Source organism: Somniosus microcephalus, chromosome 9 (assembly GCF_052327205.1).
Source record: "Somniosus microcephalus isolate GS21.2 chromosome 9, FLI_Smic_1.0, whole genome shotgun sequence".
NCBI classification, from domain to species: Eukaryota; Metazoa; Chordata; class Chondrichthyes; order Squaliformes; family Somniosidae; genus Somniosus; species Somniosus microcephalus.
The window spans coordinates 80099536-80125593 of NC_140995.1; the positions used below are offsets into that span (position 1 = coordinate 80099536).

The window sequence follows — 26058 nt, forward strand, 5'->3', positions numbered from 1 at the left end:
ACATTTGTGGAGTAATTGCTTTAGTCTCTATGTGTGGCAACACCTATCTATTATAAAATTACATTTGGCACTTGGAGGACACATTCCAAAATCTGGCAGGATTGTGGCAGAGAATGATGGAAATTTGGACCATGAGGTTTATCACCAACTCACCGGCCCAACTGGGATTTCCTCCTCCTGCCTCATCCGGACAGCCGCAGGCAGCGAGGGGACAGAGTCTGAGTCTGAATCTGGGCCTGAATCACAGAAGCTTTCCCTCCTATTTGTCACACTTACTGATGCTTCCCGAAGCTGCTATGGAGGAAGAGAACCTTGCAGCAGCCTTCTTGCCATCCATTCGAGGTCCAACTTAGCTCCTAGTATAGGTTTCAGTCTCTACCTAACAGGATGCCAATCATTCCACCATTGGTGTGCTTCTGTTGCTTCAAGTGCCCAGCTGCCTCACCTGGTACTGCAGCCGTGGTCTCGCTGCAGGAGCCCACCAGGAAACTCTTCACCAAAACTCTCCAGCCTCTTTTGCAGCAGGCAGAGGGGAGAAGGTGTATGAAATACCTTAGATGCATCATTCGCCTACCGAAGGCTACGTTTTTGGACTTTTCTTTGACCCCCCACTAACTTTGGCAGGTTCAACAAAGGAAGTCTGTGGCAGTCACATCTCCACACTTACACCAACAGGGCTCAGAACCCTAGCTTATGTTTTTTTTCCCCTTCCTAGCTCAAGGGCGCTGAGGGCAATTTTAGCATCCTCTGCAGCCAACCCAGATGAAATCAGCTAATTCAGCAAAGACCACAAGTAGAGCCTGGGATCTCCCTGGCTTGAATGGCCTAGTATTACACTGAATGATGCAACTACCCACTGATAATGCATTTAAACAAAAAAAAGCTCTATTTCAAGTCTGTTCGAACATGTCTTTATTTCAACACGTTTTAAAGTACAGCATGATTTACATATTTTAAGATCTCGCATATAAGATTAGAAGCTTTGTTCACTGCTTTCGGGGTTGAAGATCAGGTGGGTGGAGTCATGAGTCATTGCAATGGATGTCATTGCACATCACTTGGGGCAAACACACTGGCCCAGATCTATCCATCTGTTGGACTCTCCAGCACTTCTCTTGCATTTTTCTTTCTCTAACTCCCACTTTTCTGTTCACCTCTCTCCAAATCTCTATCTGCTGATCCAGGCTCACTGTGCACAGTGTCAGCAGCATGCAGAATAGACAGCGCGCATTAAAAACAATTATCCCTTTCTCTAGGGAGACATTGTGACTGATGCTCCACCTTCCCAGAGATTAATAACATCATAACAATTTCAGGCAGGAGAAGACCTTCGGTCCATCTAGCCCACCTATCCACAGTATTCCCTTAGAGCATTTTGAATAACCCTGAATCACATTTGTTGACAAGAACTTGTCTAGTTCCTTCTTGAAACTCTTTAAGATTTATTGTTCTCTTGTCAGTAATCTGTTCCACATAATTCACCCTGCATTGCCTTTTTCCTTTTGTTGTTCTTAATTTGTAAATATGACCCTTTGGGGGAAGAAATTGGTCTAGCCCTGGGAAACTGCTGCAAAGCAGGCAGAACACCTACAATGTGAGCCCCGACATGTCAGCCCAAGGGGGTCCTGGGGGGGTGGGGGGGGGGGTGGGTGGCGAGGTGAACGGAATTGGGGAGGCTGAGCTGGGCTGGCAGCAGCCACAATACTGTTGTGGAGCTCCTCCTAGCTGGTTAGGCCGCAGTAGACCAAGAAAATCTGAGCAGAGCATGCGCGGCACGTACTCCGTCCGGTTTCTGTCGGGTTTGGCAGTGGGGTCCTAAATCAGGCACTAGGACCCTGGTTAGCATATTCACGAGGCTGAACACCTGTTTCAGGCAGACGTCCTGGACACTTGGACACTGGCCTCCAATTTGGCAGCCGGCACACTTCTGGGGGGGGGGGATCGGGCATGGGATAGTGCTGCGTGAAATTGCTCCCAAACACTTATTTAGCACCCAGAAATCGGGCACGATGCAGGCCAATTTATCCCCCCTCCTGCTTCAATTCTGTATAGGGAAGAAAAGCTTGCTTGGATCCAATTTGTCCAAATCTTTCATCATTTTAAACAATTCTATTGTATCCCCTCCCAGTCTTCCCTTTTCAAGAGAAAAAAAGATCCAGGGTAGTGAATCTTTCTTCAAACTGGGAAATTACATTTGCCACCAATGTGCACAAATACAATCAAGGAGCAGCAGGCCAGGATCCTGAGAGATTGCAGTGGCAGACTGGATGTTTGAGAGCAGAAAATGGTGGATCAGGAGCCTAAGAGTAGAAAATGGTAGACCAGCAGTCTGAGAGAAACAAATGGCCTGAGACAGGGGAATGGAAGACAGGAAGCTGGAACAAGACAAGCACTGGAAAAGCAATTATATCAGTAGATCTAAGACTCAAATATTAATTGTACCAAAGTTTGGATCAAGTAAAGATAATTTTACCCATCAAAGACAATTTTTGAGTGGCTTCTTGAGACCTCATTATTAAGTCAGTCAACTACTTGAAGTTTTGTCATCTACTACAAAGAGTAGGGTCTACAGTGTGGTTAGTTATTTTATATAAGGGTCATAGATTTTATTTCAGGGAATAGTTCTGGCTGGAAAATAAGTGCCAACCTCTGTGTGGTCATCCTCTGCATGAGTATATATGATAATTATTTCCATTAGAAGAAATAGTAATGTTTAATGTGATTAGTCACAAACGCAGCCCAAATTTTATGGAATTATCATAAAGCTATGCTTCCCCAGGTAATTCTTGCAAAGTATAAAAAGGTCTAAAAAGTTTGTAATTTATTGATAAAGCAGATTTACATCAACCTGACATATTTATGATGCTTTGTTCAGTTTTAATTTCGTGTTTTTACAATCATGCTAATAATAGCAATGGTCAGGGTTAGCACACCTGCAGTTGCACCAAGCATTACCCCGAAGAGAGTACCATGAATCTGTGCTGTTTCACAGCGCTCACCGAAGTACAGGTGTGTTTGAGTCGAGGCACATCTAAAATAGAACAAAGTTACAAAGTATTACAAAGTATTTCTAGCACAGAAACAGGCCATTCGGCCCAACCGGTCTATGCTGGTGTTTATGCTCCAGGCAAGCCTCCTCCCATCTCTCTTCATCTCACCCTATCAGCATATCCTTCTATTCCTTTCTCCCTCACGTGCTGATCTAGCTTCCCCAATAAGAAGTATTACTCTCCATTACCAAGGCTCAAACTATTTTGAGTCCTAATAAACAAGTCTGAGAATGTGTATTCAGATTATGCCTAGCATGGTGTATCTCAGTGTTGGCCAGCACAGTAACCCTGCTCTAAATGAGCAACTTGCTTTTCTGAGGTTGTGATAAATTATTTTTGCTCATATTAATTTTCATGTCCTGCATCCCACTTGAACTTGATAATGAAGGGGGAAAAGGGCTACAGTGATTACAAAGGTGGGCCTCATGATTAGGGTTATTGGGAAAAATTTCCTCCTTTGCAGTTAGGCACTAAGTAATCACCTGGGCGCAGTGTGTAGAGGCAATTTGGGTGGGGAGGGTCACACACCCCAAATGGAGCTTTCTGCCACATGCAACCTCCCAGACGATTATTTAACACTGAAGAACAAAACAGGAACATTTTCCCCAGCATCTTTTGTCAATATCAAAACCTATACAAGTGCAGGATAAAGGAATAGGACAATGTTTGAATCCTGATACTTACTTTTAAAATTGCCCTCAAAGCTGTGAGCTTCCAATGACCAAATACAGAGTACATTTATAGATATATATATATATACACCTTTGGAATGCATTGCTGGCTGGTGTGGTGGGTGTTGACTAACTGCATACCTTCAAGAGGGAGCTGGGCCAGTGCTTGACTGAGGCAGTGTTCACATCATATAGAAGGTAATTGGCTTTACAGATAACACTTGGTCCATGTGATCTCCAGGACTGGTTTCGATTGCCTGAGGGGGATGGAAAAGATACTTTCCAGTGTATTTTTTCCCTTATTGGCCCTGGGATTTTGCCTCTCCCAGGAGATAACTTGGCTGCAGGAGGCTTGGATGTGTCTAGTATTGATGCTCCAGCCATAACAAGTGTGGGGCAAGCTTAATGGACCAGCTGGTCTTTTCCTGCCCATCATTTTCATATGTTTGTATGTTCATATATGATTGCGGATGGGCAGATATCTGCTGCAGTTCTTGTCCTTGGGGTCAGGAGTCAGTGACAACGCATTTGTTTTTTGCAGTTTTGTGCCATCAAGGGGTGATATCTGGCAAACTTTTTTCCTTAATCTTATGGCAGAAACAACAAGATGGCATATCCAAAGATCCTGCATTCCCACTGAGGTGCCACACTGTATTTATTCTTAGTTTAATTCAATCAGAATGTCTTTTGCCCAGAAACAATATCCACACCTGTAACATGAAACTTAAAGTGTACTTGGCTTGTTTCAAGCTGTCGGCAAAGGGAAAAGTGTAAGGAAGTGGCACTCACAATACGGCCATTTGTCGTCCATATTCCTTTCCTCCCCCCACCAATAGACTTGGTCCTCCATGCATTTCTAGGCTGACTGGCTATGGAATGAGGCTAGAGCTGACACTCTACATCACTTCTTCTCTTTCTCTTGATAGCCAATGAGAGAAGGCAAAAGGATGTGATTTGGAGGCAGGACTTTCCCAATACCCACTGAGCAAGTAAAAGGTCTCCATTAAAACTATGGGACCTATGAGTCTATTAGTCCTGTAGTTTTCTTTTCTCCTCCATTCCTGTGAGGTAGTGCCTAGCTTCCACTCAGCAACTATGCATAATCGCTATATGAAGAATCACTGGTACAGGCCCATGTCCCATCATCCTGTGGTGTAGCATGTTCAAACATTAATGGGAATGGCTTCCAACAAGATACTGTTTGCGATTGTGGGAATGGACAAAAAATTTGTAAGTAACAACTGTTCAATAGTATGAGCGGCAGAGGTCTGATGCTTACTGGGACAAGAAGGTGATTAGAGATGCGATCTAAGCACACTAAATGTTGCATTATACTGGAGTGAGATAACAACTATTTTGCTCTTTCAGAATAGCTCCACAAATAGTTCCAAAAATGTCACCTACCTGCAACTTGCTTTCCCTTTCGCCATAACACACAGTCCACCATTCAGGCAAAATCCTGGATCACACCAATCTCTGAGGGGGCTCCGTGGCTGATGCTCTTGTGAGTATTCAGTATGTTCCACTGCTCGTCGATGCCTTTCATGAAAACTTGGGGGATTAATCTGAACTTCTGTATTAATCAGTGGAGTCAGATCTTTAAAAAAAAGAGTTAAATTCAGTGATTGGGTTGGACATTTTGATAATAATTTCCCCTCCATATTTTTTCCCTGCTCTCATGGGTTATCCTGTGCTTTCGTTCAACAGGCACTAGCCACTCTCCAGTATCTCCTTCAGGGGGCAAATCTTCATGAGGGAGCCTGGACAGTGAAAGTCAACAGTTTGTGCGATTATGGTGGGCATCACATCCAAACATTATTCTGTCGTTAATCAACATATACACTAGCCAGCAAGAGTCTCAGGATAGTAATGAGGACCATGAACTGAACCTAATTTCTCCCTTCCCATCCCAGGCCAATGCCAAGGCCAACATTAGAGTTTTTAAAATTTGTGAGCATATGTGACTCTCCCCTCCATGGCATACAGAACATCAACACAATACACCCAAGGAGCTGCCAAATGCTCCAGCACTCAACATGCCTAAACTGTTCTAGTTCTTGTTTTATACATTTACATTTAATTGCATAGCCTAAAAATTACTGTTTGTGACATTAGTGCATGAACACCTGACATGTTCATAACGTTCCTCTGTCCGCTATTTTAATAAAGAAAGAAAGAATTTGCATTTATATAATGCCTTTCATGACCTCAAGGCATCCCAAAGCCAATTACATACTTTTGAAGTGTAGTTACTGTTGTAGTGTAGGGAAACACGACAGCCAATTTGTGCACAGCAAGATCCCACAAACTGCTATTAAATAAATGCTGGTTCAGGAGTATTGGCCAGGACACCGGGAGAACTCCCCCAATATTCTTCAAGTAGTGCCATGGGACCTTTTACACCCATGAGAGGACAGACGGTGCCTCGGTTTAACATCTCATCTGAAAGACGACACCTCTGACAGTGCAGCAATGCCTCAGTACTGCACTGGAGTGGCAGCCTGGATTATTTGCTCAAGTCTCTGGAGTGGGACTTGAACCCACAACCTTCTGACTCAGAGGCACCTTGGAGAACCTAACCTATTTATTTTAAATTAGTTAATACCTCCCTTACAACAACCACAAAGGAACATAACAGACGGGATTTTGCAGTCAGCAGAGAACACCATTCATTACACTTACACTTGCACACAGATTTTCTATGGGCTATTGCACTAGAAGTTGTGGTTCTTAGAGGAGCGCCCTTTACAGGAGATCTGGGATCTGTATGAACAGGGCATGCAACAGCGTGTCTCCTTAACCAATCAGATTGAAGAATCCTTACTGAGGCACGCAGGCCGCGATTTTATTGGCACTGAGTGGGCGGGTTTGGAGGCGGGTCAAGGGTTAAGATCGTTTTGATTGACGGTGCCTTCAACCCACCTCCACGCCACTTTGCCAAATGCTGGCTCTGGGAGTCCCGATCGGTCCCGCCACCAAGCGGAGGCAGAGGCCCTTAAGGCAGTTAACAGCTTGTTAATTGCCTGGATAAGCCTATTTTAACAGCGGTTTTCAATTTTTGCACATTTTCTGCGTGTTCCACACCGTTCCCAAACCACGTCAGCTGATTGTGCCGGGTTCAGCAAGTGCCTTGACAGCTGCAGCTCCAGAATAAAAGCGGAGCTCTAACATGGCTCACTTACAGAGGACAGAACTTTGTTTTTTCAGGTGTTGGAACACTTTTTGCAGGTCTACTGAGTTTGTAAGTAGTGAAGCTGAGATCCATCTCCACTGTGACCTCCTGGGGAGACCCTCTCCCCACACTGACTGAGCGCTTATAACTTCTAGTCCTCAACTGACATATCTACCAGCAGCATGGGAACCATTTATACCCTGTCATCTTGGTCCTCAGATTTGGAGGCACAACAGCAGCACCAACCTCCTCCTCGCTCACCTGATGCTGCACAGGGCAGAGGGCATCAGTGCAGGCCTGCACGTCGCCGCAGGAGATACCCCCAACACAGGGTTTACAGGCCGAGGATAAGCTTCCTCAACATGACTGAGCAGCAGTGCCAAAGGAGGCTCAGACTTTCACGAGAGGTAATCGCTGACATCTGCACAATGCTGCACCAACACCTGGAGCCCAGAGGAGTGAGTGGACACCCCTTACCAGTGGCTGTCAAAGTCACCACCGCACTCAATATTTCTGCTTCAAGGTCCTTCCAGGGCTCATCAGCAGACATCAGCGGCATCTCCCAGTTGTCCGCACACACTTGCATCACATAGGTTACTGATGCCCTCTTTGCAAAGTTGCACAATTACATCCTCTTCTCCACAGATGAGGCAAGTGTAACCGCGCGTGCGGTTGGCTTTGCAAATATGGCAGGCTTGCCAAGGGTGCAGGGTGTCGTAGACTGCACACATGTGGCCATTAGGGCACCCCATCGCAACCCAGCTGTATTTGTAAACCGCAAGGGCTTCCACTCCCTTAACGTCCTGCTGGTTTGTAACCACAGGAAGAACATTATGCATGTTTGCGCAAAGTACCCTGGCAGTTGCCATGACTCGTTCATCCTGCGGCAGTCTACTGTGCCTCAACTCTTCAATCCACCAACCCAACTTTCCGGATGGCTACTTGGAGACAAGGACTATCCCCTGAAGATGTGACTAATGATGAGGCCATCAAACGAAGCAGAGGAGCGCTACAATGTGAGCCACATTTCCACCAGAGGCATCATCAAGCAAACCATCGGCTTGCTCAAAATGCGATTCAGATGCCTTGACAGATCAGGTGGAGCCCTACAGTACTCAGCAGCCAGGGTCTCCAGAATCATCGTGGTCTGCTGCGCACTGCATAACATCGCACAGCATCGTGGCTTGCAGCTGCCTGACAAACAAATGGCTCAGCGCATAGTCTCCTCAGATGAGGAGGAGGAGGAGGAGGAGGAAGAAGACCTTGCGGAGGCAGATGAGCCAGCTGTAGCAGCACGCAAGCACACTGCTGGCTGTGATGCAAGGGATGCACTAATCTTTACCAGATTCACTTAGGTAGACGAATCAAACACATGTGGCTGGCACCTTCTTATCACACCATACACAATGCACAAGAACCTGTGGGTTCCTATCACTGTCACCACCATCATTATAAATGCAAGTCACCCTGAGCCCTCAATGTGCAACTTCCATTTCCCAGAACACATAGGCCAGAACTTCAACTGTTTGCCATCATTTTGTTTAATACATGCACAAAAGGATGACAATGCCAAATATTAAACACAACAAAAGACAACAGAACAGAACACCCAAGTGACTACCCCTGTGACTAATTGTGCATTATCTTCCTCTTACACGTGCTTCTACGTGGTGCTTCCCCTGTGGCTTCAGCAGATGTGGGGGCACCTTGCTCACTTTCATGCTGCTCCTGCTTCGACACCTTTGGTGGGCGTCCTCTGGGATTGCAAGCCTGTGAGGGCTCGGCAACAGTCTGCTCCTCCTGTGGCTGTGTAGGGGCTGAGATGCCCATCTCAGTTCGGTGAGGACTCTGGTGGGGCTCTGACTGAGGGCTACACAGTGCATGGGAGTGTGAGCACTTAGAGAGGAGCCCACACTTCCTTGTTGCCTGCCACCAACATCTCTCTCATGGGTCAGCCCCACTTCAATGCTGGCAAGTGGCTTGACAGCACCTTGCTGCACAACAGGGGGGCCATGAGGACCCGTATCTGCACTGGCAGCCCTCCTCAAAAGGACTTCCATGAAGCTCTGGTTTCTCTGCTCAATAGCTGCCCATCGCTCCTCCAGAGATGTCAATCTATTCTGAACATTCACTATGTTTTCCTGACTCTGGCGACTTATTTCCTCCATGACCATAGCCATCGTTTCCACTGAGGTAACCATCCTTTCCACGGAGGTTGCCATCCTATCCGTGGTGGTGCGTTCATGTACCATTGCCGCCACAAAGGCAGTGCTCATGTTAGACATGGACTCCTCCATCCTCTCCACACTCGCAGTTACCCTGGATGCAAAACCTGCCAGAGAATCCTGCACTTGTTCCTGGAGTTCCAGCACCGCTCTCTTTCTGGATGGCCCCAGAGGCACAGGGTCCACATGCAGCTGAGCAGAGCTGGGAGGGCCCTGCAGCCTCCGACGAGGACTCTCCACTGCTGTCCCTGTCTCCACCACCTGCTGATGCTCACTTGTGAGCTGTGATACACCAGATGACAACACTACTCTATCTCGCGAAGGTCCCACCGAGGTGTGCATATCTGCGCTGGTGCTGGGTGTGCTTAATTCTGCTGACGCTGCGCCCTCAGAGGTTGCAGCTTCCTCTGAGGAGTCTTCAGGCTCTTCCGCCTGGACGGTGGGGAGGGGGGCTCTCGATGGTCCTGTGGGGGAGTAAAGGCATGAGTTAGACATGTGATATTAAAGTAGCATGCATATTGAATTGTGCAGATGATCATAAGTCAATCTGTATGAGCATCAGATGCCATATCAGTCACTCATGCAATGTAAATGAGAGGGCTGCAAATCTATTCTGTCACCAGCTTGCTCTGCTGCGCCTGTCTGGCCATCCCCCTCTTCCAGATCCTCATCACCTCCGATTATTTCGAGTGCAGCCTCTTCAGCGTTGGCCATATGGGCAATGGAAGGTGGCCCTCCTCCTGTCCTGCCCCTCTCCCTCTTATTGTAGGCTCTCTTTTCCTGCAATGAGGGACACAAGTGGAGTTTGAGTGAGAATGATGGAGTGAGTGTAGAGAATCTATAGCATAGATGCTTAGAAGGAGACAAAGATGGAGTGAGATGCCAATACCAAGGGCCCTCCCTGTGCGTTGTTAGTTGCTGGCATTGCATAACAGTGATAGTGAGTGTGAGGGCAGCATAGTCGAATAGTGAAGTGATTGTGTACATAGAGAGAGAGGGATGGTTAAGGGTGCAAGGGATGTAAGGGTAAAGTGGGATGTGCAGGAGTAGGTTGACAATGCAGAGTGCTGGTGATGAGAGGAGATGGAGAGCAGATTGAGAGTAAGTGTGATGTTATACTCACTTTTCCTGAGCGTACCAGGTCATTAAACCTTTTCCTGCACTGGACCCAGGAGCGAGCACACAACGATCTGGAGTTGACCTCCTCAGTAATTTTCAGCCAGGCTGCTTTGCTTTGCTGAGGAGGCTTCCTCCGTCCAGAGGATGGGAATAGTACCTCCTTGCGCCCTCTCACTCCATCCACAAGAGCATGGAGGGAGTCATGATAAAAGCGGGGAGAGGCCTTGGCTCTTGCAGCAGTCATGGGAGCAGTTGGCAACACGAAAACCAACATAAAAGGATAAGAATGAAACAAGGCTGCATGGCCCCTTAAATGCAGCTGGCTGACAGACGTCAGCAGAGACGAGCAGCAGACCCAAAACCACTAATTGGGCCAGGTAGCGCGCACGCAGGGATTCAAAAGGGCAATTAAGGTAAAATTGCAATTTCTGACCGGCTGATAAAATCGCGGCCGCAGGGTCTAAACATGCAAGTCTAAGTTAGAATATTTAATTCAATGTAAAATCATGTACAGATAGCAAAATAAAGAGAGGGAAAGAAAGATGGGATTAAGAGAAAGATATAAAAGAGACAGAATGAAAAAGTACAAAAAAAATTTAATTTTTAAAATCTCCAACAATAATTAAAATTTGATGGAATGAGACTCCACACTTGTAAAAGTGAATTTTCAGTGCCAGAGAGGTTGTTTGGCAGTAATTAAGACTTATCACGCCATTAAAAAATCACGTACACTTGAATGGACAAGCCCTAACTTTTTTCCTGGCATGTTTAGTGGGTATCTATCAGTAAGTACCCCAAATTCACACTCTTCCATTTCAATGTCACATCTCTCAGCAAGGTATTGGTATAGTGCTGCTCCTGAAGGAGCTGGGCATCTCAGACAGCAACTTCCTGACTTCAATGTTTAACTGCGAATGTGTGGGTGCCGGAAGTTGCTGTCCGATTTACTCATTAATAGCAGTGAATGCTGATAGCCTCACCGTTATTTCTACCACAAAATCTGGGCCATTAATAGCACATTAAATGTCCATACATTAGTATCACAGATGGTAATTCGGAGGCTTTTAAAAATATTATCATATGTCAAAATCAGAATTTACAAGACTGAAAAATCCTTGCTTATTTTACTGACAGCAGCTTCGCCCATCAGTAATTAAAATCCAGAACAAGTTCCAGTAGTGTGACATGCTATGGTGGAAATCTGCTGATAACATTCACTATATTGCACTCTCAATTTATATCCTTTGCCATAAAGTGCTTTTACTGGCAATAGTGCATTGTAACAAAAGCCCTCTTCATAAGACTTTACTCACTAGCTTTTATCTGCAAGCCTCTGTTTTGTCTCTGTCATACACTCGACGATTTGGTAAGTGAACTCTGTGTTCACCTTTATCCTTTTATTGTCGTTATCAGTATTCTAGTTTTCAAAGTATTGTAGATAAAAAGTACATCTTTTTACAGGCAATGCTTTTGCTTCAGTTATAAACAGAAAATGTTTCTCTTTTTCCTCCCAGTTTTCCTCCCCTTCTCTCCTGAAAGTGCTGACTCTTGCTGAAGTACAGTTTAATGGGCAGTGGTTGGACTCCAGTACCTTGCAAAGATTGCTGTTTTAAAGTTTTATAGTTGAAGATTGTCTGAACTTCACAAGGGTAATTAGGTTAATAAACTAACAGATTGGATTTTTTTTCACTAACCATGCTAGTTAATGAATGATAGCTTGGCACAGCATAGATTACACCCTTAGCAAAATGTCTACCAGCCAATGCTTATTAGGCAGAAGACTCTGTGGAGTACATTACTTCAAAGAGAATTTAAGAAGCTTCCATGAGAAAGCAAGGAGTGTTGTCCATCAATTATATCTCTGGAATGCTCTGGAATCCTGCATAAGTATAGCTCTAGCAGTACATTACAACACTGACTACACTAAAAGAGCTACAACACTGACTACACTAAAAGAGCTACAACACTGACTACACTAAAAGAGCTACAACACTGACTACACTTCAAAAGTAATCAATTGGTTGTAAAGCACTTTGGGATGTCCTGAGGTTGTGAAAGGCGCTATATAAATGCAAGTATTTCCAAGTCTTTCATTGTTTAGGTTCTTGGCAAAGAGAGCTACTCGCTGTTTTGGCAGCCCCACCCCTATTATTTGCTGACAGTGGTCGTCTAACGAACAAATAGCGCTCACTACGCTCCTTGTCCACTTATGGGTATCCCAGTTTGCTGCTAAGTCACAAGGGGGACATGGCAAGACTTGTCAAATTAGTTATTAATAGTCACACAGGTATTCTGCAGTTTGAGTGACTGATAAGCAGTTTCGGCTTCACACTGACATGAATGGGTTGATTCAGTGATTGTGGTACTCCCGACAGGTCACAGCACTCGCAGCCAACACATCTTGAGAAACTGCAAAAATGTAGTTTTTTGTCGATTAAAATTCAAACGAATGGACAGAAAATCACATGATCTCCTGGGCCGAGATGAAGTCTGTGAAGAAAATTTAGCAACAAGATGCAATAGGAAATAAGGGAAGAAAATTTACTTTACCCTCAAACTCAACGAAAATAATGAGGTCGCCATTTTTTAAGAAACTTCTGCGTTGAAGCTGCTTGTGCGATATGAACGTTGACCAACCCCAGGAATGACTCCGGTAACAGTTGCAAGTAGGATCATAGGTTCCAGTGAGCATAGGCTTGTCCCAGAAGAAGGTGTCATTTTTGTCTGTAATTAAATTCATACAGCTTTAGTCATGTCAAATGATTTCCATACTACCTTAAACACTAAATATAAAAGCAAAATCCCGAGTGCTGGAAATCTGAAATAAAAATAGAAAATATCAGACAACTTAATAGTGCGACACTCTTCATCTTAACCATTCACCTGCATTTCGTACTATTCAAAAAATTTTAAACTGAATAAAGCATTAGATTGAAGAAATGCTGGCTTGTTAGAGCCTTAAGTAATTGTTGCTTATACAATAGTAGAGAACGCAGAGATATATAAATTGTGGCCTATGGATTCAAATATGGTATTGCATTATTAGCGGTACATTCTGTTCTTTTATTCAGAGCCCATTGAAGAGAAAGCTGTAGGCCAAATTAGTTAAGGTTTTCTTATAAGACAGAATCTATATGGCTAGAGTTAAGAAATAATAGAGGTGCCATTACACTACTAGGTATATTCTATAGACCACCAAATAGTGGGAAAGATATGGAGGAGCAAATTAGCAGAGAAATTACAGAGAGGTGCAAGAATTATAGAGTAGTAATAATGGGGGACTTCCAACTATTCTAATATAGACTGGGATCGTAATAGTGTTAAGGGCAGAGAAGGGGAAGAATTTCTAAAGTGTGTTCTGGAGAACTTTCTTGATCAGTATGTTTCTGGCCCGATGAGGAAAGAGGCATTGGTGGATCTGGTTCTGGGGAATGAGGTAGGTCAAGAGGAGCAAGTGTCAGTAGGTGAACATTTAGGGAACAGTGATCATAGTATCATAAGGTTTAGATTAGCTATGGAAAAGGACAGGGAGCAATCTAGAGTAAAAATGTTTAACTGGGGGAAGGCCAATTTCAGTGGGATGAGAACGGATCTGGCCTGGGTAAACTGGAATCAAAGATTGGCAGGCAAAACTGTAATGGAACAATGGGCTGCCTTTAAAGAGGAAATAGTTCAGACAGTTGAGGTACATTCCCACACGGGGGAAAGGCAGGGCAACTAAAGTCAGAGCTCCCTGGATGACAAAAGAAATAAAGAATATGATGAAACAGAAAAAGAGCGCGTATGACAGACGTTAGGTTGCAAATACATCTGAGAATCAGGCTATATACAGAAAGGTCAGAGGAGAAGTGAAAAAGAAAATAAGAGGGACAAAGAGAGGGTATAATAATAGAATGGCAGCCAACATAAAAGGTAATCCAAAAGTTTTCTATAGGCATATAAATAGTAAAAGGTTAGTAAGAGGAGGGGTGGGGCCGATTAGGGATCAAAAAGGAGACCTACACATGGAGGCAGAGGGTATGGCTGAGGTACTAAATAAGTACTTTGCATCTGTCTTCACCAAGGAAGAAGATGCTGCCATAGACATAGCAAAGGAGGAGGTAATGGGGATAATTGATATGATAAAAATTGATAAAGAGGAGGTATTAGAAAGGCTGGCTGTACTTAAAGTAGATAAGTCACCAGGAACGGATGGGATGCATCCTAGGATGCTAAGGGAATTGAGGGAGGAAATCACGGCGGTACTGGCCATAATATTCCAATCCTCCTTAGATATGGGGGTGGTGCCAGAGGACTGGAGAATTACAAATGTTACACCATTGTTCAAAAAAGTGCCCATTTTAAAATGTTTACATTTATTTTTCAAAAAATTAATTTTTATTTTAGATGCTTAATTAAAGGGTCTTTTAATTCATTTTGAACGTGTGATCATTTATTTTTATTTAAGTGGTGTGAAATTTTATTTATTTGGGGATTTCTATTAAGCTTTTGGGGATTTCATTTGTAAATGGCAGGCCTGGCCCACGTGATTCCAGGGGCGCTGGCGAACCACGTGCGCCTCTGGGATCAGTGGGCCTTTAAGCTGGCGTGCGCCTGGAGGCCCGGTGCCGCAAGAGTCCGAAGTTCCGGAGACACCAGGTACGTTTGTATGTATTTTTCGGTTCGGAGGCGTATGCCGGTGGCAAGCCGACGACCGCAATTTCCAGGTCATTGGTTTCAGTCTTCCCAATATTTAATTGGAGTAAATTTCTGCTCATCCAATACCAGATGTCGGTCAAGCAGCGTGGCAAATCAGAGACAGTGGAGGGGTCGAGAGAGGTGGTGATGAAGTAGAGCTCGGTGTTGTCAGCGTACATGTGGAACCTAACGTATTTTCAGATGATGTTGCCGAGGGGCAGCATGTAGATGAGAAATAAGGGGGGAAGCCAAGGATAGATCCTTGAGGGACTCCTCAGGTAATAGTGCGAGAGCGGGAAGAGAAGTCATTGCAGCTGATTCTCTGGCTACGACTGGAGAGATAGGAATGGAACTAGGTGAGGGCAGTCCCACCCAACTGGACAACGGAGGCGAGGTGTTGGAGGAGGATGGTGTGGTCAACCGTGTCAAAGGCTGCAGACAGGTCGAGAAGGAAGTGGAGGGATAGTTTACCATAGTCACAGTCACATAGGATACCATTTGTGACTTTGATAAGGGCTGCTTCAATGCTGTGGCAGGGGCGGAAACCTGATTGGAGGGGTTCAAACATGGAGTTGCAGGAAAGATGAGCACGGATTTGGGAGGCGACAACATGTTTAAGAATTTAGAGAGGAAAGGGAAGTTGAAGATGGGTCGGTGGTTTGCAAGGACAGTGGGGTCAAAAGTGGGTTTTTTGAGGAGATTTTAAGGGGAGGGGAACAGTACCCGAGGAGAGGGAACCATTGACAATATCAGCTAACCCGGGGGCCAGGAACGGAAGTTAGGTGATCAGCAGCTTGGTGGGAATAGGGTCGAGGGAGCAGAAGGGTGTGTCTCGTGGACAAGATGAGCTCGGAGAGAGAGGATTGAAACTAGAGAATGATGTGAGTTCGGGGCCAGGGCAAGGGGCTACACCGTTCTCTGTAGAACCAACAGAAGAGATTGTCCTGCTGGCTTGCTTTTTTCAACAACACTGTTTAATGTTATCTGATCATTTTTACTCATGTAGCACAAAATTCATTCAGCTCTTTTCCACACGGTATCCTCTATGCATATGCATCGTATTAACAGAGAACAAGGAGAGGCCATTAGGCCTGATGAGCCAATTCCTTTCTAATAGGATACTGTTCAAACACTGCGGTATTGTGCTGAAGTTATAATGGAGATATGTCATTCTATTTTCTCACCTGGTGTTACAAAGTTTGTAATCGTAGTGAAGCTTCTACTGGATGACATTTTAAGTTTTACATCAGGATCTTGGTCCATTATTGTGACAATGGCTTGCCTGTTCCCAGCTGGCCATTCAAGGATGCCATCGTTTTCACCACTGCACAGATGGAAAAATAGCCCCGTGTAGCTTCCGTAATAAGAATGAGGATATAAAGTGAGGCCATAGCCGTAACCTTCTGGGCTATAAAACCGTGGACTATTTATGCTGTCCTTACTTCCCGTGTTTTGAAGAATCGAAGTGAAGTTCTTCACATGCCAGATGCCATTAGGGCAGCGGGTCTCAGTAAAAGCGATGTCATCGAGGAAAATACCACCCGAAGAATTTGTGGGATTACCAATTATACCTTGGAAGACATAACGAAACTTGGCCTTTGCATGAAAAGCTACATGGGCGATGTTCCAGGAATGCAAGCCATCAGCTAAAAAGAAGCAAAAGGTGTTGGTTGGTGAAAAAAGTTGAGCTATTTCAGTTTTGCCACAATTTCAACAGACACCCTGATAGTTCTATTTATCATAATTCTATAGTATAATAGAGCTGACATGGACTTTCATGCTGTTTGCAGCTTCCAGTGAGTAAAGTATGCACAGAAGACATGATGTGGGTGAAATGGAATATAATAAATTGATTTGGAATTGAATGCCTTCATGACACTTGAACAACAAAGTGCAAAAATATTGGCCTAGAAATTCGTGGCCACCACAAAAGCTGTCAGTGCCACCGTGGCCAGGGGGGTAACGGCCACCAAAAATGGTGGTGCTGGCAGGACTGAAAAATTGGCGCTGGGGACTAATTATCATTAGCCCAGCACTAAAATCACTGTGTAATGCCTTCTTGGTGACGTTGGCCCCGGCAGCAGGCCCCAGTGTGGCGTGACCCAAGCGGCGAGGCGGTGATATTGCAAAGCATTGTGGGATATTAAAAGAGCAATGCATTGTCTTTTTCTTAAAAGAGCAATGCCATCTGAAAAGATAAAAATAGAAATGATGTAAAGCCCTTACAACACAACTACCTTCTGAAAAAAAAATTATTAAAAAGAATTCCCAAATGGGAGTCTTTGGGCTAGATTTTCAGTATAGGCAGTTTTGGGGCTCTAACCTTAGCGCCCGCCCGAAGTTAGCGCCCGCCCCAAAGTAGCGCCCCGTTGCCGGGAATTCAGTGGCTTCGCCCTAAGAGGTTGGTGGAGCGCTAAAAGAGGCGTTCCACTACTCTCTTTAGGCGCTAAGCCGGCGGTCCAGAGGGATAGCGCCCAGGCGGGGCGCAGCGCGGGTGCGGTCATTTTTGGACTGACAGCAGACCCCGTGGCGCTGACCAGCTCTTAAAAGGGGAAGGGACGAATTGGTCTGCTGCCACGCCCTGCACACTGCAGCCTTGCAAAGAGGCCTCAACACTGCTGCTCAGCCCCAGGGAGTCATGGCAACGCCAGAGAAGGCCCATCAGCGTGCCCTGCGCTTCTCAGAGGGTGATCTGGACATAATGGTCACAGCTCTGGAGGTGAGGCGCAAGATCTTGTTCCCAGAGAGTGGGAGGAATCCAACCCACCACGACTACACCAAAGCCTGGAAGCAGATCGCCCAGAGGGTGACGTTCACCGGCGATGCCCCCAGGACCCACAAACAATGTCGTAAAAAATACAACGACCTGACCAGGATTGTCAAGGTGAGTAGCCTTTCCAGTCTCCTCCTCATTCTTGCATGTACACCTGACATGATGGGCAAAGGGAGCTGAAAGTCCTATTGGCCAGCCCTCAGCCAGCAGCATTGGGACAGTCATGAGCATCAAATGGCCATTCGGCACTCTACACTTTGGCCAAGCTATTCCACCATGGGAGGCTGTGCACACTACATCAGGGCTTCACTCTGTCCAAGCTATTCCACCATGGGAGGCAGTGCACACTACATCAGGGCTTCACTCTGGCCAAGCTATTCCACCATGGGAGGCAGTGCACACTACATCAGGGCTACACTGCGCACTTACAGCCCGTCCTTTCTCTTGCAGGCTAAAGTAGCCTTTAATCGCCAGGCCCGTGCCAGGGGTGGCCGCGCCAAGCTGCAGAAGCTCACTCGGCTGGAGGAGCGCGTGTGTGTGCTCATGGGAGCCCGTGTGATCGTCCCCACAGCGTGCGGAGTATCCGACCCTCCACTGCCCGGCAGTGGTAAGGACCTCGGCTTTTGGCCCTCTCGCGTCGCACTGGCCCATCCGAGCTACCTCCTTTGCCACTGTCCCACCAATGCGCTGAATGCCACCAGTCCTAACTCCCTCGCTGACGCCGTCTCCTCACTCTGAAGCTACTCTTGTGCATTCCTGCTTTCAGCTGGTGACGACCAGGACCCTGAAGCTGCCAGTGACAGCACCTCCGAGCAGGAGGAGGAGGAGGAGCAAGCCGGACCATCGGGGGAACAGTCACGTCCCGCAGGAGAGGAGGAAATGCTTGACACCTCCTCACTGGACGAGTGCCTGGAGGAACTGTCGCAGGGCAATGCAGCTTCTGGGACCAGTGGCGTCCAGCCACCCAGGAGCCGTGCGCGTGGCCCGCGGCCTTCCCCCCAAAGGGGGGAAGGATCAGAGGGGAGTGCTGCTGATCGGCACACTCGCCGCCACCAACGTGGCAAGGGTCCCTTAGTTCGGCCCCCTCCTCCCCAGCGGGAGAGTCGCAACTCCAGTCCGGACACCTTCACCTCGGAGGAGGTGCGGAAGCTGGATAAGATGGCCGAGGATTCGGACCGGCGCCACACGGAGCTCATGAGCGTGGTGGGGTGCATGCCTGGGGCCATCGAGTCGCTGGCGACCAGTGTGCGCGAGTTCGGGGCAGCAACTGCCGCGAGTGGCCGCATGCTGAATGATGCCGTCAAGACCCTGGCGGATGTGATGCGCGCGCACACCAGGATAACAGGGGCACTCACTGCTGCCACACGCGCTGTCTCAGGCAGGCATCGCCAGGGCAGCCACCGCGCTGGACCATCCCAGCAAGCCGCCCCTCGGCTGATTGTTGCGGATCCTGCAGTGCGGGCCCGGCCGAGTGCCACCACGCCACAGCACCAGCCAGTGCATCCCAGACGCCAGCTGGCCCACATTGCGCCATCCGTCACCGCCATTCCCCCACTGGGGCGTCAAGGGCAAGCGGCTGCAGCTGATGGTGGCCAGGCTCAGGTGCGCCACTCAGCAGACGGCCCCTCGAGGCCCAAACGCCGTGTAGGCCGCCCCCCAGCGGCATCTGGCGGAAGGGCATCTGAGCCTCAGGCACCTTCCCCCAGCCTCGCAGCAGCCACTGGGCAGAGCTTGCGAAGGAGCAGCAGGCCGGGCAGGGGAGGCAAAAGGCTGGGCAAGGTCTCGCCCTCGCGGGCCACTCAGTAGAGGGTGTGGCCAGCTTTCCTTTTATATGGCGGTGGCCATCTTTATTTTGCCCATGGTTGTGTTGTTGGAGGGCTTATTTTTTGCGTTAGGCCGACGTTGAGGCCCGGTTTGAAGAAAGGTGGAGTGACTCCTCCCCAGTTTGTGGGAGTGAGTCGTTTGTTGGGCTTTTTGTGGGGCCCGTTTATTGTTTTTGGGGATTCATGTGGGAAGGGCTTTTCATTTTTGTGTAATAAAAAATTATCTTTATTCATGCAGTCTCCATGGTTGTTCTTCTTAGTGTTTGTTGGCTTCGCCGGCTGAGGGGTTGCGGAGCGGCTGCATTCATCTTCCCTCATGGCCCCTGGCCATTCCCTGACAGGGGGCTTAGAAGTACCGTGTAATAAGGTGGCGTCGTGCGGCCCTTGGCCCTGGTCGCTCCCTCCTGGGAACGTACCCCTGCTCCTCCTCCTCCTCCTCCTCATGCTCCTCCTGCTCCTCCTCCTGAGGTGCTGGTCCAACGTCAGGTGGCAGTGCCTGAGTCCTGCGGATAGCCAGGTTGTGTAGCATGCAGCAAACCACCACAAATTGGGAGACCCGGTCCGGCGAATACTGGAGAGCTCCTCCGGAGCGATCAAGGCAGCGGAACCGCTGCTTGAGGACCCCAATAGTTAGCTCGATGATGTTGCGGGTGGTTTGATGGCTCTCGTTGTAGGCCTCTTCAGCAGCGGTCCTGGGCGCGCGGAGCGGGGTCATGAGCCAGGTGCACAAAGGATAGCCTTTGTCCCCGAGTAGCCATCCTCTTGGGGGAGGCTGTGCCTGGAACATGTCATGCACAGTACTCTGCCGCAGGATAAAGGCATCATGGCTGCTGCCTGGGAAGCTGGCATTGACTGCCATGATGCGCTGCTTGTGGTCACAGACCAGCTGCACATTCAGAGAATGGTAGCCCTTCCTGTTGCGATACTGCTCGCCATGCTCCAGAGGGGCCTGCAAAGCCACATGCATACAGTCAATGGCGCCCTGCACCAAGGGGAATTCCCCGAGTCTGGAAAATCCCAATGCGCGCTGATGCTGGCTCTCCAGGGCCATGGGGAAGGAGATGAATTGGCTTCTCCTTCTGAACAGTGCTTCGGTCACCTGGCGGATGCAGCGATGTGCGCCGTACTGGGAGATGTTTGCTATGTCCCCAGCAGCGTATTGGAAGGAGCCGGTGGCATAGAATTTCAATGCCACCGTCACCTTCACTTCCACCGACAGAGACGTCCTGCACCTGAGCTTTGGCCGCAGATCTCGGCGAAGCAGGTGGCAGATCTCTGCAATCAACTCCTTTCGGAATCGGAGCCTTTTAACACATCGCGCGGCACTCATGTTTAGGTAGGAGCGCTGCTGGCGGTATAGCCTGACTGGGTAAGGCCTACGTGGCCGACACCTGTAGCCCCCTCTGCCTCTAGCCAGGGCTGCCCCTCTCACAATGCATCTGCGAGCCCTACGGACATGGAGCTGCAGCTCCGCGTTGGCACCCCATGCAACCCCCATCAAATCCTGGCAAACACTCAAATTTCCAAAAGGCCACTTGCAGCGCTCTGGCCTGAGTCCAAAAATACCTGAGCTCTTGCTGCTTGAAACCAGTTAGCTATCCTCCTTGTTGTGTCTCCAGAAATGCGTTGCACAAGAGTGTTTTCTGAAAAAAGGCTGGCCTTTATACTGGAGAGCACGTCCCCTTTAATTTGCGCCCCCCGGGGCCCGCGCTGGTTGTGTTGCGTTCCTTTTTCCAAACGCTCCGGCCGCCAGCCGCACAATGGGGCGGTCCGACTGAAGTTTGGAATCGGGGCGCACAAAGGGCGTTGCACGAGGATGTGACGTCATTTTCTGCGCGCGCATCCGGGCGGGCGCTAAACTTTGCGCCGGCGCTAACGGGCAACTTAATTTGGGGCAGGGCGCAAACTGCGCTGTGCATGGGCGCTACACGCATAGCGCCCGAAAATCACTTCTCTTAAGGCGCTAACTGCTGGCGCTATCAACTGAAAATCTAGCCCTTTAGCTTTTAAAACTGAATTTCCTTCCGCACCTAAAAAAAATGGGAAACGTGCTTCAGCACAACACAAATGGCTCAGCAAGCCAGGGAAGGGGCACCTAGGGTCTCGCACACAGGACTCCAGCTTTGTGCAGGAGGTCAACACTGCAAGAGAGGTCCTCTACCCACAGGGGCCAGGAAGCCCTCCAGAAAGAAGGATGTGTCACCTTCGTCATCACCAAGGCCATCACTGCCAGCAGCGCCGCCCCCACCCCCTGGCACCAGTGCTCAAAGAAGCTTCATGACCTCAGACCAGTGGTCAAAGTCAGTGAATGCATCTTCAAAAGCCATCTCCTACCAACTGCACCACCAGCCTCACACACTTCTCGATGCTCGAACCCCCACCCCCAATCATTCACCTACCAACAATCTGCACCAATCATGAGGCACACCTCCCATTCCTAGCTTTAACTCACCCCCTTGGAGGAAATGGTGCTGGCCATTCTTGGCAGGGGCATTGCTAAGCCCTTGACCAGTGGTGGAGCTGAAAGGATACAAGATGCTGGTATCGTCATACGTTATCCTCCTTCTCGTATGCACCTCTGGCTTTCCCGTCCTCCCCTCACCACAAATCCACAAGGAGGAGGAGGAGAAGGAGAAGGAGAAGGAAGAGACAGAGAAGACGACTCTTTTGTCAGGTACATGTCGGATTTATATTATTGGATTCTAGATTGCATCATTGGCTGCTTATGATTACATAGAATTACATAGAATATACAGCACAAAAACAGGCCATTTGGCCCAACTAATCTCTGCTGGTGCTTTTACTCCACACGAGTCTACCCCCTTCCATCTATCACATCTCAGCCTTTCAGCATATCTTTCTATTCCCTTTTCTCTCATGTACTCGTCTAGTTTCCTTTGGAAAGCATCCAAGCTATTTGCCTCAACTGCTTCCTGTGGTAGTGAGTTCCACATTCTAACTAATCTGAGTAAAGAAATCTCTCCTTATTTCCCTATTGGATTTATTAGTAGCTATCTTATATTTATGACTCCTAGTTTTGGATTCTCTCACAAGTGGAAACATTCTTGAACTCCATTGATTACCCGTTTAAAGATTTCCCACTGTTTTTCTGTCTCTTTGTTTTTCAATATTTTCTCCCAGTTTATCTTCTTTCGTTCCACCCTAATTTCCTCATGATTTGCTCTTTTGCAATCTATTACCTTATTCTTTGTCTTACTTAGGTCACTCTCGATCCTAATCTTGAACCTTACGATGTTGTGATCACTAAGATGCTCTCCTACTCTTACTTCTCCTATCTGTTCTGGTTCATTACCCATTACAAGACCCAGCAGTGATTATTTTCTTGTTGGACTTCTTATGTACTGAGTGTGATCGGAGTCCTGTATGCACTGTAAAAACTCAATTCCCTTTCGCTACTTCTTCCTGCCAGTTTATTTGGAGACAATTGAAATCTCCCATGATTATTGTTCTATGCCTGCCACTCACCTCGTAGATTTGCCTACAATGTCTTCCTCCAATTCCCTTCCATTATTTGGTGGTCTATAGTGTACCCCTATTAGGGTAATGGATCCCTTCTTATCTTTTAACTCAATCCATATGGATTCTGCATCTATCTTACTGCTAGTTGCATCCTTTTCCTTCTACTGCCATTATGTTATCTTTAACTAGTACAGCTACTCCACCTTCTCTCCTTCCTTCCCTTTCCTTCCTAAATTGTGTTATGTCCAGTAATATTTGGTTGCCATTCTGATTCTCTGTATAGCCGTGTTTCAATCATCCCGACTATATCCAGATCCCCTCTACAAATTATTGCCTCAAGTCCATCCATTTTATTTTGAGTACTACGTACATTGTTGTACCAACAGTTTAAATTGTTTTTATTTATTCTTCATCTTCTTTGTTTTTAGTAGTTATTTTATCTCTATGCTCTATGACTTTATCCGATCTCTGGCCACTCGTGTTATCCTTATTCCTTTCCTTAGTTTGTCCTTTACTCTCTTTTCCTGATTTTTTTATTGTTAGGTTTCCATTATTTCTAGCAGTTCCCTTCCCCCCATGTTATTAGTTTAAAGTCTTATTTATAGCCCTAGTTATCCTTTCCGCTCGGACCTTGGTCCCAGCCCGGTTCAGGTACAGCCCATGCCAGCGTCCCGTGAAATGGAGCCCCTTCCCTAATCTGTTCATCCCTATGCCAATTTGCACGTGGCTCAGGTATAGATTATTACCCCCAGGTCCTGCTTTTCAATTTAGCTCCTAACTCCTGATACTCTCCTAGCACAACTTGTTCCCTAATCTTTTCTATGTCATTCATTCCGACATGGAGCACAACAACTGGATCCTCCCCCTCCCTTTCCAAATTCTTTTCCAGCCATTTCGAGATGTCCCTTATCCTGGCACGCAGTAGACAACACACCCTTCGGGACTTTCGATCCTGACTGCAAATACTATCTAACCCCCTAATTATAGAATCCCCTTTAACTTTCAGCTTTCTACCCTGCACCTCCTCCCCTTGGACAGCCTCCTGCTCCACGCTATTCTAGCTGTCCTTCGCAGAGTCTTTCTCTTTATCCTCACAGATATTGAGTAGCTGTTCCGAGGGTCCCTGAGCTCCCACGCACTTCAATTCAGACCACCGCCTAATCTGCTCTGTCATCTCCATCAATGTAGCCCCAAAACAGCGGCGGCAACAGAAACGATGCCGCAGGAAAATCAACACTGGAGCACTCAAAGACCCCGCTAAAAAAGCCCTATTCAGCCTGCGTGTCACAAACAACCTGATGACTCCCAGTGATGCAGAGACACAGAGTGCCCACAGCGTCTGGTCTGCACTCAAGGCCTCCATAATCAGCACCTGTGAAGAGATGCTCGGTCACTCGACCAGGAAACACCAAGACTGGTTCGACGAGAATGACCAGGAGATCCAGGAGCTAATAAGCCGCAAGCACAAGGCATTCCTGATCTGGAAACAGCAACAGAACTCGAGAGCAAGAAAGCAGCTCTACAGAAGCCTGAAGGCCAAGGTCCAACAAAAAACTCGTGAGCTAAAGAACAGATGGTGGGTGGAGAAAGCGCAGGAGATCCAGCAGCTAGCCGACAACCACGACGTGCGTGGATTCTTTAGCGCAGTCAAGACCATCTACGGCCCAAGCACCCAAGGCCCTTCCCCACTGAGGGCCAAGAATGGAAAGGTACTCATCAAGGACAGAGAGGCAGTCAGTGCCCGCTGGAAGGAGCACTTTGAAGATCTCCTTAACCACGACTCTGCCTTCGACACGAATGTCCTCAACTCCATCCCACAGCATGCTACCCACCACCATCTCAGCACAACCCCAGCCCGGCATGAGGTTGAAAAGGCCATCCGACAACTGAAGAACAACAAGGTCTCAGGAGCAGATGGAATCCCTGCCGAGGCACTAAAGCATGGCGGAGAAGCACTACTGGTGCGAATTCATGAACTCATTTCTCTTACCTGGAAGGAGGAGAGCATGCCAGGGGGTCTCAGAGACACTGTAATTGTTACCATCTTCAAGAAAGGTGACAAGTCCGACTGCGGTAATTACAGAGGAGTTTCCCTGCTGTCTGCCACAGGGAAAGTCATCGCAAGAATCCTCCTCAATCACCTTCTCCCAGTGGCCGAAGAGCTCCTCCCAGAGTCGCAATGCGGATTTCGCCCACTAAAGGGCACAATGGACATGATCTTCACCGCACGTCAATTACAAGAGAAATGCAGGGAACAGCACCAACCGCTGTACATGGCCTTCTTTGATCTCACAAAGGCCTTCGACACTGTCAACCGTGAGGGATTATGGAGCGTCCTCCTCAAATTCGGCTGCCCTCAAAAGTTTGTCACTATCCTCCACCTGCTTCACGACGACATGCAAGCTGTGATCCTGACCAACGGTTCCACCACAGACCCAATTCACGTACGAACCCCGCGGGGTCAAGCAAGGCTATGTCATCACAACAACGCTCTTCTCGATCTTCCTTGCTGCAATGCTCCATCTCACCCTCAGTAAGCTCCCCACTGGAGTGGAGCTAATTTACAGAACAAATGGGAAACTGTTCAACCTCCGTCGCCTCCAGTCCAGATCCAAGGTCATCCCATCCTCTGTCGCCGAATTACAGTATGCAGACGACGCTTGCGTCTGCACTCACTCGGAGGTCAAACTCCAAACCATCGTCAACACCTTCACCGAAGCGTATGAGAGCATGGGCCTTAGACTAAACATCCATAAGACAAAGGTCCTCTACCAATCTGCCCCTGCCACATAGTACTGCCCCCCGATTATCAAAATCCACGACAAGGCCTTGGACAACGTGGACCACTTTCCATACCTCGGGAGCCTACTGTCAACAAGGGCAGACATCGATGATGAAGTCCAACACCGCCTTCAGTGTGCCAGTGCAGCCTTCGGTCGCCTGAGGAAGAGAGTGTTTGAAGACCAGGACCTCAAACCCGGCACTAAGCTCATGGTCTACAGAGCAGCAGTGATACCCACTCTACTGTATGCCTCAGCGACATGGGCCATGTACAGCAGGCACCTCAA

At 47.6% G+C, this 26058-nt stretch overlaps 1 protein-coding gene across 1 annotated transcript in view; it reads right to left on the bottom strand.

The window, feature by feature from the left end:
• Positions 1–895: 895 nt before the first annotated feature.
• mep1a.2 (meprin A, alpha (PABA peptide hydrolase), tandem duplicate 2) overlaps positions 896–26058 on the bottom strand; it is a 45123-nt gene continuing 19960 nt past the window's right edge. Inside the window, exons 11-14 of the mRNA XM_085996797.1 lie at positions 16099–16560; positions 12788–12961; positions 5126–5318; positions 896–3031 (exon numbers count right to left, since the gene is read on the bottom strand). Of these exons, the coding sequence (XP_085852923.1) occupies positions 2878–3031; positions 5126–5318; positions 12788–12961; positions 16099–16560 (983 nt within the window). The 3' untranslated portion in view covers positions 896–2877. The remainder of the gene's footprint in view (positions 3032–5125; positions 5319–12787; positions 12962–16098; positions 16561–26058) is intronic.